The sequence below is a fragment of the Sarcophilus harrisii genome, chromosome 1, assembly GCF_902635505.1.
Source record: "Sarcophilus harrisii chromosome 1, mSarHar1.11, whole genome shotgun sequence".
In the NCBI taxonomy this organism is placed as follows: domain Eukaryota; kingdom Metazoa; phylum Chordata; class Mammalia; order Dasyuromorphia; family Dasyuridae; genus Sarcophilus; species Sarcophilus harrisii.
The window spans coordinates 85,240,072-85,253,266 of NC_045426.1; the positions used below are offsets into that span (position 1 = coordinate 85,240,072).

Genomic DNA, 13,195 nt, shown 5'->3' on the forward strand with positions numbered 1-13,195 from the left:
TTGCTGTTCTCCTTTTGGTCACTAGATGTCTTCACAGACCATGCCATAGGCACAGAAATTAAAAAAAAAAAATGGAGACATATCTATAATAGAACTCCTAAGAATAATTGTTCAGGCCATATTTTGATTGCTTTTTTTTTCTCTTAACAGAAGATAAGCTTCTTTATCATTTAATAGAAAATATCCTTCTCAATTTAAGGTCAAAAATCTCCTTGAAGAAAAAATTCTTTAAGGCTTAAGCATTCTACTGGCCTGAAACCAGGAAGTCTATCAAGGGAAAATTAATTCTCTTATAGTTTGACTTCCCAGAAAGGGCATCAGTCACTCAGCATAAACTGAGAGGAGCCCCTCCCCCCCTTCCTTCCCATGAAGGAATTCTTCAAGTAATAAGTTCCTTAGGGGAAATTCCCTAGGTTTTACATTGCTAATTAGTTTCTTGCCAAAGATATTGGAGTAGTTTGTCATTTTCTTCCCTACTAGATTAAGAAAAACAGAAGTTAATGACTCACGTAGGGTCCCTTAGCTAGTAAGTATCTGAAGTTGGATTTGAACTCTAGTGTTTTTGGCTTCACACCCAGCACTTTGTATCCATTGAACCATCTAGCTCCCTCTTACTTAGGCTAGCAGGATTCAATAAATTGGGTCAGTGGTTATTGAGAGAGACCAAAGACTACAAAATAGGATTTACTAGCCTTCAAATAATTTTGGGAAGTATAAGAGAACAAAAAACAAGGTCTAAAATCGGTATAATTGATCCAGGACTTGTTAATAACCATGCCTATGTAGAGGGGCAGGTCAATTCTCGGAGAGCCTCCACAGCTATGGATCATAACATCTGAAGGAGTTGCAGAGCAGCCTTTACTGATCCAGGTGTTGAAGATTGGGAATGAGTTAAATTGGAGGCAGAGGGAAGAGGAGAGAGGTCAGACAATGCAACAGCCTATCAGTGGAGAGGTCAGAGAATAGCAACTGCCTCTCAATCTCCTTGTATCATCATCATCCTCACATGAAGAGATCCATTCTACAGATCTGAGTTAGATCTCCAGCAGCCACTGGCAGGTGGCTCCCGTACCCCAACAAGGACTGACATCATCATGGGGACAGGAACATTACAACTGGTTATGGTTTATGTTTTTGTTTTTTAAATTATAGCTTTTTATTGGCAAAGCATACGCATAGGTGATTTTTCAACACTGATCCTTGCAAATACTTCTATTCCAACTTTTTCCCTCCTTCCCTCTATCCCTTCTCCTCAATGGCAAGCAGTCCCATACATGTTAAAGTATATGTTAAATACAAGATATATACATGTTTATATGATTATCTTGTTACACAAGAAAAATCAGATTTAGAAAAAAGGTAAAAATAACCTGGGAAGAAAAACAAAAATGCAGGCAAACAACAGAGGAGTGCAAATGCTATGTTTTGATCTATACTCATTTTCCAGTGTTCTTTAGCTGGGTGTAGCTGGTTCTGTTCATCATTGATCAGTTGGAAATGATTTGGATCCTCTTATTGCCAAAGATAGCCACTTCCATCAGAATTGATCCTCATATAGTATTGTTGTTGAAGTGTATAGTGATCTCCTAGTTCTGCTCATTTCACTCAGCATCAGTTCATGTAAGTCTCTCTAAGCCTCTCTGTATTCAGCCATTCTCCAATTGAGGGGCATCCACTCAGTTACCAGTTTCTGTCCACTACAAAGAGGGCTGCTACAAACTTTTTTTGCACATACAGGTCCCTTTCCCTTCTTTAAGATCTCTTTGGGATATAAGCCCAGTAGTAATACTGCTGGATCAAAGGTATGCACAATTTGATAATTCTATGGGCATAGTTTCAAATTGCTCTCCAGAATGGTTGGATCTGTTTACAACTCTACCCAACAATGTATCCGTGCCCCAGTTTTCCCATATTCCCTCCAACATTTGTCATTATCTTTTCCTGTCATCTTAGCTAATCTGACAGGTATGTGTTGATATCTCAGAGTAATCTTAATTTGCTTTTCTCTGATTTGGAACACCTTTTCATATGAGTAAAAATAGTTTCAATTTCATCATCTGGAAATTGTCTGTTCATATCCTTTGACTATCAATTGGAGAATGGCTTGATTTTTTTATAGATTAGAGTCAATTCTTTATATATTTTGGAAATGAGGTCTTTATCAGAACCTTGTGCTAGGGAATCAAAACTATCAGACCTAATATCTACTTGGAAAAGATAAAAACTCTCCCTAATTGCACAAGGGCAGGCAAGGACACATACATGTTGTTGTTGTTGTTGTTTTTAATGTCTTTAGAATTTATTATCAGTAAATGTTTGATTCCATTCTAGATCCCCATTGGTGGGTCTGTATCTTGTTCCCTGCAGTGTATTCAGTATTGTTTCATCAATATTGTCCTCAAAGACGAGAGCCTCAAATTCATTTGGAAGAAGGGTTGAAGCTACACTTTCTGTAGCTGCTTCACACTGACAAAGGTCATAGAAATGTTCCTACCTCAATGGGTCCTTCCCTCAAGGAGGGTGATGACTTAAATTGAGCATTATGTGGAATCTAACAGATGCAGGGAAGTGGGGATGTAGCCATCTATCAGCTGGAGTTTAATGGGCTCTAGCAGGTGACATCTTTTGAGGATGATATCGTTAACATGGAGGATTTTAAAAGATGATAAATGTGTTCTGAAAGTATCCCAGGCAGTAGCAGGATGATAGATAATAACTTTTGTTTTACTTATAACTTTAAACTAACTCTAAATAAGTTAAATTCCTGAGTTCAGCTCAAGGCCATAGTTAACTTTAGGAATCAAAGCAGTGTACCAAATGATATAGTATCTAGATTTTTTTCTTTTTAATATTTTTTAATAATATCTTTTTATTTTCAAAATATATGCAAAGATAGTTCTTAACATCTGGCTTGCAAAACCTGAGCTCCAAACATTTCTCCCTCCTCTCTTTCCATCAAGGAAAATTTAAATCAGTTGTAGGAAGAAATAGATGTTAAAATTATAATTTTTTAAAGAAATTTTAAAAAAAACTAGATATTGTTTTTTTTTTCAAAATAGCTTTTTATTTTTATTTTTCAAAGTACATGCAAAGATAGTTTTCAACATTCACCCTTGCAAAAAATTGTGTTCCAAATTTTTCCCTGCCTCCCTTTCCCCTCTTCTAGACAGCAAGCAATTCATTATAGCTTAAACATGTGCAATTCTTCTAAACCTATTTCCACATTTATCATGATACACAAGAAAAATCAAATCAAAGAGGAGAAAAACAATGAAAAAAAAAAGCAAGCAAACAACAAAAACATAAAAGAAAATATGAAAATACTGTGTTATGATCCACATTCAATCATCATAGTCCTATCTCTGGATGCATTTGACTTTGTCCATCTGAAGTCTGTTGGAAAATTACGAATGATCATCATATAATCTTCGTACAGTGTTTTTTTGGTTCTACTTCACTTATCAGGTCATGAAAGTCTCTCCAAGCCTTTCTAAAATCATCCTGCTAATTGTTATAGAACAATAACATTCTATTACATTAATATGCTATTACTTATTCAGCTATTCCCCCATCTGATAGGCAGCTATTCAGTTTCCACTTCCTCACCACTATAAGAAGACCTGCCACAAACATCTTTGCACATGTTGGGTCCTTTTTCATGATCTCTTTAGGATATAGATCCAGTAAAAACACTGCTGGATCAAAGGGTACCCACAGTTTTACAGCCCTTTTGGCCTGGTTCTAAATTGCTCTCCAGAATGATTGATTAAATTCACAACTCCTTCAACAATGTATTAGTGTCCCAGTTTCCTCACATTTCCTCCATATATTTATCATTATCTTTTCTTGTTATTTTAGTTGCTCTGTGAGGTGGTACCTCAGAGTTGTCTTAATTTGCATTTCTCTAATCAGTAGTGATTTAGAGCATTTTTTAAATGTCTGGAAATGCCTTCAATTTCTTCATCTGAAAATTGGCTGTTTTGGTCTTTGACCATTTATTAATTGGAGAATGGCTTGTATTCTTATAAACTTGTACACTGCTTATAAATAATAATTCTTCATATTAATTGACTCAGATTTATAAGAATTCAGTTTTCGGGGCAGCTAGGTGGCTCAGTGGATAGAGCCTTCAAGGCAGGAGAACCTGAGTTCAAATCTAGCCTCAGACACCTAGCACTTCCTAGCTGTGTGATCCTGGACAAGTCATTTAAGCCCAGTTGCCTCAGGGGGAAAAAAAAATCACTTCTCTGTATATTTTAGAAATGAGCCCTTTATCCAATCTTTGAATATAAACATGTTTTTCCGGTTTTCTGTTTCACTTCTAATCTTGGCTCCCTTGGTTTTGTTTTGTACAAAACCTTTTAAATTTAATGTAATCAAAATTTTTCATATTGTATTTTATAATGTTCTCGAGCTCTTCTTTGGATGTAATTTCCTTCCTTTTCCACATATCTGAGAACTGGACTATCCTTTGTTCTCCTAATTTGCCTCTAAAGAATGTTAAGTGGGAATAGAAAACAGTCTATATAAATCTTAGCTGTGTATGTCCCCTTCAAAATAATCATGTATTAAGGCAGAAAAAAAGTACTAAATGTGTTTTTCCCCGACCCTTATACCAAAAAAAAATTACATTTACTGAAAGTCCTTTGAAACTTAATTAATTAAAAAATTAATTGGAAACAAAATAATGTATAAAAGATCAAAGATAGAAACACTAAATTCATTAAAGATAATGACAACAATGAGGTAAAATATCAGAATTTGTGAGATGAAGCCAAAACTACTTTTGGGGGAAAATTTTTTTTTAATTAAAACTTTTATTTTCAAAACATATACACAGATAATTTTCAACATTTTTTTTTTTTTTTTTTTTTTTTTTTTTTTTTTTTTTGCTGAGGCATTTGGGGGTTAAGTGACTTGCCCAGGGTCACACAGCTACGAAGAATTAAATGTCTGGGGCCAGATTTGAACTGAGGTCCTCCTGACTTCAGGGCTGGTGCTCTATCCACTGCACTACCTAACTGCCCTCAACATTCACTCTTGCAAAATCTTGTATTCCAAATTTTTTCCCTCCCTTCTCTCTAGTCTATGGGAAAATTTATATCTATAAAGTCTCATCAGTTTAAAAACAAACAAAAAAAAAACCAAATTAGTGATTTGGGTGTATCATTAAATAATTAGAAACCCAACAAATATAAAAATCCCCAAATTATACAAAAGAAGTCCCAAAAATCAAAGGAGAATTTAACAAAATTAAAAGTAAAATTCAAGCTAATAAGTAAAACTAGGTTAGGTCTTTTGAAGAGTAAAAAAAAAAAAAAAAAAAAAAAAGCTGAAACTATCACTTAATTTGATTAAGAAAAAGAAAATGCAGAGATAATAGCTAAAATTGTAGAGTAATAGGAACTCACTTGAGACTATCTCAAATTCCCCTGCAAACCACTTTATGGTGATGCCTGAAATTGAATTCTTAAGTGGCAGAACCAGAAAAAAGTTGAGGGTGAAACCATTTTTCTAGCTCAAGACAACTTAGGAGGTTGACAGGAAAAGTCTGTCTCACAGAATAGTGTTTGGTCCTAGGAGGCCAGAATAAGCTTCCTTGGGAATATGTAACTTCTGGATACTCCACAGTTAGTCCATAAATAGCCTGGGGGGGCCAGTAGGGGAGAAAGGGGGCAGGGAGTGTGTCAATTCAAAAGTGGTCAAAAGATTTCAAATGTGTGTTTTTTTTTTGTTTTTTGTTTTTTGTTTTTTTTTTTTACTGGAACTAGGTTTATGATCCTATTATATTGTTCATATACAGTTCTGGGTCATTGAACCAAGACAAAATGTAATACACACTATCCTTTGATGCTGTTGGGAAGCAGGAGCACTGGTCACAATTCTAGGGCAATGAGAAAAGTTTGGGAAGCAGAAGTTCCAGAGTATAGAAGAGTGCTTGTGAAGGCTCACAGATCAGAACAAAGACTAGGATAACAGTAACTACATCTCTTTTTAGATCATATCACCTTAGAACTGAAAACTTTTCAGTCCCCTAGAACTAGCTCTAGAAACAGCAGCACAACAGCTTGGAACTGTGCTCTCTTCACCCAAGGAGCAGAGCCCAACTTTAACATAAAGGTGAAAGTTTAAAAAAAAAAAAAAATAGACTTGAAAAATGAGCAAAGAACTAAAAAAGAACCCAACATAATATGGAGATAGAAGATCAAGAAACAAATCCAGAGGAAAACTAGTCAAAGCAGCTGCAGGCAAAGGCTCAAAGAAAAATGTGCATTGAACAGTACCCCAAAAAGAATTCTTGGAAGAATTCAAGAAAGATTTTAAACATCAATTATAATAAAGGGAGGAAATTTTTGAAAAAATGAAGTGATGCAAAAACATTATGAAAAGAGTCAACAACAGTTTGTTGAAAAAATATTAAAGAAAATAACACTTTAGAAAACAGATTCGGCCAAAAGCTCACTGAAGAAAATAATCCCATTATTATAGTATTTTTCTCCCTAAAAATGTACCTTTGCAAAGTCTTATGTTTTTCTCCCCCCAAGACAGCAAGCAGTATGGTATAGATTAAATATATGCAGTTCTTCTATACACATTTCCAGATTCGTCATGCTGCAGAAGAAAAATCAGATCAAAAGGGGAAAAAAATTGAGGGGGGGGGAAATAACAGACTCCCCCAAAAGATAAAAATACTATGTTTTGATCCACATTCAGTCTCCATAATGTTCTCTCTTTGGAGATGGATGGCTCTTTCCATCCAAGTCTCTTGGAATTGTTTTGAATTACCTCATTGTTGAAAAGAGCCAAGTTCATCACAGTTGATCTTGTTGCTGTGTACAGTGATCTTTTGGTTTTATTCACTTCATTTAGCATCATTTCATGTAAGCCTTTCTAGGCTTTTCAGAAATTAACCTGCTCATCATATCTTACAGAATAGTAATATTCCATTACATTCGCATACCATAACTTATTTAGCTATTCTCCAACTGATGGGCAAGACATGTTTGAAGGGATCTCATTTTGTTGCTGCTTTTCTGTCTCATCAGGCACGTTTGCAAGGTGCTCCTCATTTAGAGGGAGCCCTCAATGCTTGACTTTTAAGAGCCTGGTTCTTGCTGAAGTTGGACTTGGCACTCTAATGTTCACAGCTATGGGGGTCTTTGCAGTGGATAGTAGTATTTTGACAATATCAATATCAAAAACAATTCTTCTGTTCTTCAAACTCATTATTGTTTCCAGCTACTTGATTTGCTGATGTCGAGTCAGCAGTACTTTAACTGTGCTAATATCCTAGACCAACCAGTAGGAAGGAAGGAAGTTGGCCCTGAGAGATAAAGATAAAAGTAGACCTTGGTCTATATTCATCTCTCAGTCTGACAAAAAAGCCTTGGGTAGCATTTGGTTCTGCTAGACAATTCTTCAGAAAGTCATGAACTACCTGTTCTTTTTTTCTCTTTCTTCTTCCTCCTGCCTCACCTTCCATTCTTTCAGCTTACTTCTTTACTTTAAGTTCCTTAATGGTTGGAAGGAATGCATAGGCTACAGACCCTGTTCTTGGAACTTTTTCCCTTTTCATTGCTAAAAGAGGAAGTCCCTGGCAGGTGATAGATTTAATGTTCTAATCTAAAGCTATCAGCTTTTCTTTAGGATTTGTCACTTCAGGACCCTACTTTAGGCAGTATTACTGTTTAAAAAATATACCTTTTTTTAAAAAAATTAAATTATAATATTCTTCAAGGCAGATAACAAAACTCTTATTTATCTAGGCTTGGGAAACTTTTTTTTTTTTTTTCCCTGTCTTGGACAGTGGGAAGTATTAGAAAGAAGTGCTACCAGATTACAAAGTACCTTGTAAGTCAGAGAAAGATTAATTATATTTAAAGTGGTTTAGTGTTGACTTCATTTTGTTTAATCCACAGATGTCACCCTCCAATGCCTTCCACAGCCTTCCAATCCTGTAGAGGTGTTCCTTGTTTCTCATAGGATGTAGAACATAAGGTCTGAAAAATATTTCTGAGTTAGAAAACACAGAGATAAGATGTGAGATTTTCCTTAGGCATCTCCAGACAGTTGGCCATCACATGATGTTGAATGGTGTTGAAGATGCGATCAGGAATAACTAGGTTCAAACTTCATCTTAGACATTAGTAGATATACGAATATGGCCAAAATACCTACTTTCTCAGAGCCTCAGTTTCCTTACCTGTAAAATAAGGGTAATAATAACCTCATTCGTCATTATTGCTAATTGGACTACCTAAAGTTGTCATAAAGTTTTAAGTCACAAGATGATCTCTAATATAGAACCTTTTATGTTTTTTGTAAAAGATAAAACTTTAAAAGCCTTATATAAAATCGTGGTTACTGCTATTATTATCAGTGCTTGTATGGAATGCTTGTGATTTAAGTGAAAGTGGTTCACAAGGAAGCAATTTTTGAAATGGTGTGACTCTCTTCATTGGTGTGTTCCTATGTGGTTAGTATTAATTTTACCAGATTTTTTGATTCCCTTGCTACTCTGGGTTAATGGATGTTCTTTCTGTATTTGTCTCTGAAGATCTCAGCAGTATTGATTAGCTGCACTTAAATACTAGTGTCTGCAGAGACATTTATTTGACTAGTGGCCTTAGAAATAGAAATAACAGAAGCAAAGTAGACTTTCCTACTTCTGTTCTTCTATGAAACCACAAATTCATGCCTCTGCTCTTAGACATAAGACTTACAGATCTGTTCGATTCTGATTCACTAGTCAGAATACTTTGACTAGGAAGAGATACAGCCCCATTTCTGAATCTTACACACTTGTTTTATCCATAAACTGTAGGACCTATTCAAAGTTAAGTTAATTTTTCTTCATAGATCATCTTTTGTCTGGAAGTTGTAGAATCAGACTTATCAGAACTAGAAAAGATTTTAGGGACTTCTAAGACTGTTCCTGTCATTGAACTGAGGTTCAGCAGGTCAAATGAGTTGTCCGTGATCACATAGCTAGTTACTGACAAAGGTAGAACTGAAATCTAGGTCCTCTAATTCATCAAACACAGATTCATTGAAGGAAGGACATATGCATTTCTTTTCTGCTAATTAACTTTATTTGTTCTGTGTGCTATGCATATGACTAGAGGCATTGTTACTTAGTAGAAGGAGTAATGACATAGTCTTTTGAAGCAGCATTGGGTTCTTGGAGCTGACTTTGTGATCTTGGACAGGAAAGGTCTTAGCCTTCTTATCTATAAAATAATTTTAGCTATGCCTTTTAGCTATACTATACCTGCTTCATGGGCCTGGTAGGAGGACCAAATCAAAATGGATTTAGAAAAAGTTAAGTGATACTTACATCCAAGGCAAAATATTATTTGCTTTTATGTACAGGTAGATAGATATTATGAAGGATAATAACCCTACTAGTGATTTTTAGACATGATTTTTTTTTTAATCAAAGTTTTTTATTTTTCAAAACATATGCATGGACAATTATTCAGCATTAGCCCTTGCAAAACCTTGTGTTCCAATTTTCCCTCTCTTTCCCCATGCCCTCTCCTAGGTAGCAAGTAGTCCAATGTACATTAAACGTAGACATGATTCTTTAAATAAATTAAAAAAAAAACTCACAACCTAAAGTATTGAGGCTAGACTTCATTTTTTACTTGTATCAGGAGAAGAAGAAATGGAACACCAAGATGAAAGCAAAGGACAACCTGCAGAAACAGAGACCTGTTCATCAGAGGACTCTGTGGAACATGAATTGGGAAATGAGTCCCATCAAAATGTCCCAAAGAGAGTCAGAGGCCAGCACTGCAAGAAAAGGCTTTTTACCTTCAGCCTGGTAAATTCCTATGGCACCACTGACATCAATTCTCTTGCAGCCGATGGGAAACTCCTTAAACTGAACTGTAAGCATTTTCTTTGTACTTTTAGAACTGATTTAATTAGCAGATGTCAGTTTATTTGTAGATCTGAAAACTAGTGAAAAATGTTCTGTGTGTATGTCTGTGTCTGTGTATGCATTTCACAATAAATAGTGAAGATACATCGTAAACTTGATGACATAAAAGTCACTGCTGGAAGAATGTCTGAAGAGCTAATCTATCTGTTGGCTACACTGTACTTGTAAGACATCCCAGGTCTGATTCCAGGGTTTGTTACCACTTGTATGACTTTGTATTATGTCCTATTTTTTGGAGAGGACTATAAATTAAGCTTTGTTAGTTCTAAATTCTTTGACCTTATATTTCCCTGCTAAGGACCACAAAAAAAAACCTGTCTCTCCTCTGCACATAATATCCCAGTAAGAGAAGGAACAAGTCATGATCTCTGTATTAGCACCATCTTTCTTCCAATATTTGGATCTTTTCTAGTATAACTTTTTTCCCCACAAGGATATTCATAAGATATGGTTTTGAATGATAGTCGGGGTCCCTGCACTTTATAAATATTTGCTAAATGAGTTAATGATTAGGACAACATAGATAACCAGAGATGACTACCTAGGACACAAGTGCTGATGTGGAAAGCCATTGAGAGAGTATCAGAGAGCAGTTAATAATTATGAATTGTGGGGGGGTGAAAATATCAATTGACATCTGTCTTATTTTCATCTGTGGAATGGTAAAATACTTATATTACCTTCCTCACAGTGTTATTTTGTTAAAAAAAACACTTTGTAAGTTTCAGTTTGTGATAGAATTCTGATTTTTTTTTTTTAAGATGTAGGTAAGAGTATTATTATGACCTTTAAGGTTATTTTATGAAAATTAACTTGACATGCCATACACTTATATGGTCAGGCATTGGATTTCCTTGCAGTTCATATAAAGACCTGGCCAAACCTTTAGAAATGAGAATTTCTATGAGAAAGGAGGGAGAAAGCTCCCTGCTTTGAAAGATTTAGGGGCAGGTCAGAGGGGGATGGGTCTAATTATGAGAAATTTCAGGGAGTAGCTGGTGCCTAAGTTAGATCTTGACTTTGATCCTTCTCTGTTTTCCCATCACCTGGAAAGCAGCCACCCAAGCAGCTTCTTCTCTTGCTGGCCAGTGAGCAGGAAATGGAAATCTTGTCCTTCTCTTCCACAGCTCGTTCCACAGTTGCTGTTGATTGGGACACCGAAACCCGGTGTCTTCACTACGATGAACAAGAATCAGAGGTAGGTAATTTGGTTTGCCTAACTGATTCATTTTAGACTGGGTTTCTCAGGCTTTATGCCATAGATGTTGGAATAAGGAGCTTAAGTATAGAGCAATTAGGATTTGGAAAAAGCTTTTAATCTTTGAATAACTTTTACGATTGCCATCAGAGTTCAAATGACAATGTAGCAACTTGATATATTTTCACATTGGACAGTGCATATTAGATGTGGATTTCAAATTGAGATCGAAAAACATGTTAAAAATTTTCTGCAATGCATTCCACTAAACCTGAAAAGGAAAAAAATACAATGCCTTGTCTGATTAGAGTTTCTTTTTGTCTTTGGTCAACTTTGTGGCATCAAACTTAACCACTGTGTTTCTCACAGGCTTATGATAAACACAGCAGTATGCTACAGCCCCAGAAGAAGAAGAAAACGACAGTGGCTCTCCGAGATTGCATAGAGCTCTTCACTACCATGGAAACACTTGGGGAGCATGATCCCTGGTAAGTTGAGTAAATGTATATTTTGGGAGAGTAGTATGTAGCATGCAGATGGTCATGTTGGTGTACATGTGTGTGCATATGCATCTACACTGTCCTTCCCTAATGTCCCCTTGTGTTTCCTTATAACATACTGGTAATCTTAGATCTGACAGCAGAGGGCAAACTTGCAAATCCTACCAGGATTCAGAACCTTGTTCTATAATCCAAAGACCAGCCTCACTGAAGTTGGAGTGATTTATATCTAGGTTGGCCATAGGGTGGTTGGTGAATGTTTAGGTTGAATCACTTGATGAACTGTTTGCCAAGGTGTTTCAAGCTTATAGTCTATTTCATTGGAGAATATGCCCACACTGCTTAAAGCCATAGCTATTGTTTTCATCAATGGACTATTGAAATAAATTTTTTCTTTTACACTGAGTATTGTAAAGTGCAATCTGGAAATAGCTTCATGGCAGTGTTTTCTGCACTAATTGATTGTGTTTTCCAGGTTAGAAATACTCTTTGTGTGGTACTGAAGTAATGTTTTATGTACTAGAGTCAATTTTGTTCTGGGGCAGAGAAGAATGATTAAAGGAAATTGACCAATATTTCTGATACAAAAGATATTACTTCCTTTAGCTATTTCCTAAAATTCTCTGTTCTGTATTATGTAGTGAGTGCATTGAGCCTCTCCCATAGGATATATATGTGGAAGAGTTGAGGACCTGTGGTCTTTACTTTTATAAAGAAAAGATTGTGACTAGGAGGGTAGTAATTGAAAGTTTGTCTGAATGCTTTCCTGATAGTTAGTTTGACTCTGTAGTGAGAATATTTATTTCCTCTTCAGGTATTGCCCTAACTGTAAGAAACATCAACAGGCTACAAAGAAATTCGACTTGTGGTCCTTGCCAAAAATATTGGTGGTTCATCTCAAGCGATTTTCATACAACAGATACTGGAGAGATAAACTTGACACAGTAGTTGAATTTCCAATAAGGTAGGATTCTTTAATATTTATGTCAAACGAAATTACAGTCACATAAGAAATGCTGCAGCAATACTACTGGACTTTGACCCCTAAGTATTGCCATTTTTTGGTCCAGAGTTACAAATGACCAATTCGTTTTTGTATAAAGGTGTCTTTAGCCGTGACTATAATTGAATCATATTTTCTCCCTTCGTTACAGAACCCCTATATCTAGAAAATAATTAGACATCTTTTTTTTTTCCTTTGACTATTTCTTTTTGGCTGACATAGTCAGGGTAGAATATGAAAAGTATCCTCTGATTAAGACACTGAGGACCCTGGGATTGGATCCCAAATTCCTAGCTCCCATTCTTTTATTTTGACTCAGTGTAATAATAATCACATGACACATTTATCTAGCACTTGAAATTTTTTTAATGGTATTTTATTTTTTCAAATGCATTCAAAGATAGTTTTCAATATCCACCTTCACAAAACCTTGTGTTTTAGATTTTTCTCCCTCTCCCTCCTCTTCTTCCCTCCTCGAGACATCAATCAATTTGATAGAGGTTTAATGTGTGCAGTTCTTCTAAACATATTTTCATATTTGTCATGCT

General features: G+C 35.6%; 1 protein-coding gene across 2 annotated transcripts in view; it reads left to right on the forward strand.

Annotated features, from left to right (window-relative positions):
- USP4 (ubiquitin specific peptidase 4) overlaps positions 1-13,195 on the forward strand; it is a 67,955-nt gene that overhangs the window by 50,716 nt on the left and 4,044 nt on the right. For both annotated transcript variants that reach the window (XM_031959259.1, XM_031959266.1), the window contains 4 exons: positions 9,657-9,893; positions 11,074-11,144; positions 11,514-11,632; positions 12,459-12,608. In XM_031959259.1, the coding sequence (XP_031815119.1) occupies positions 9,657-9,893; positions 11,074-11,144; positions 11,514-11,632; positions 12,459-12,608 (577 nt within the window). The remainder of the gene's footprint in view (positions 1-9,656; positions 9,894-11,073; positions 11,145-11,513; positions 11,633-12,458; positions 12,609-13,195) is intronic.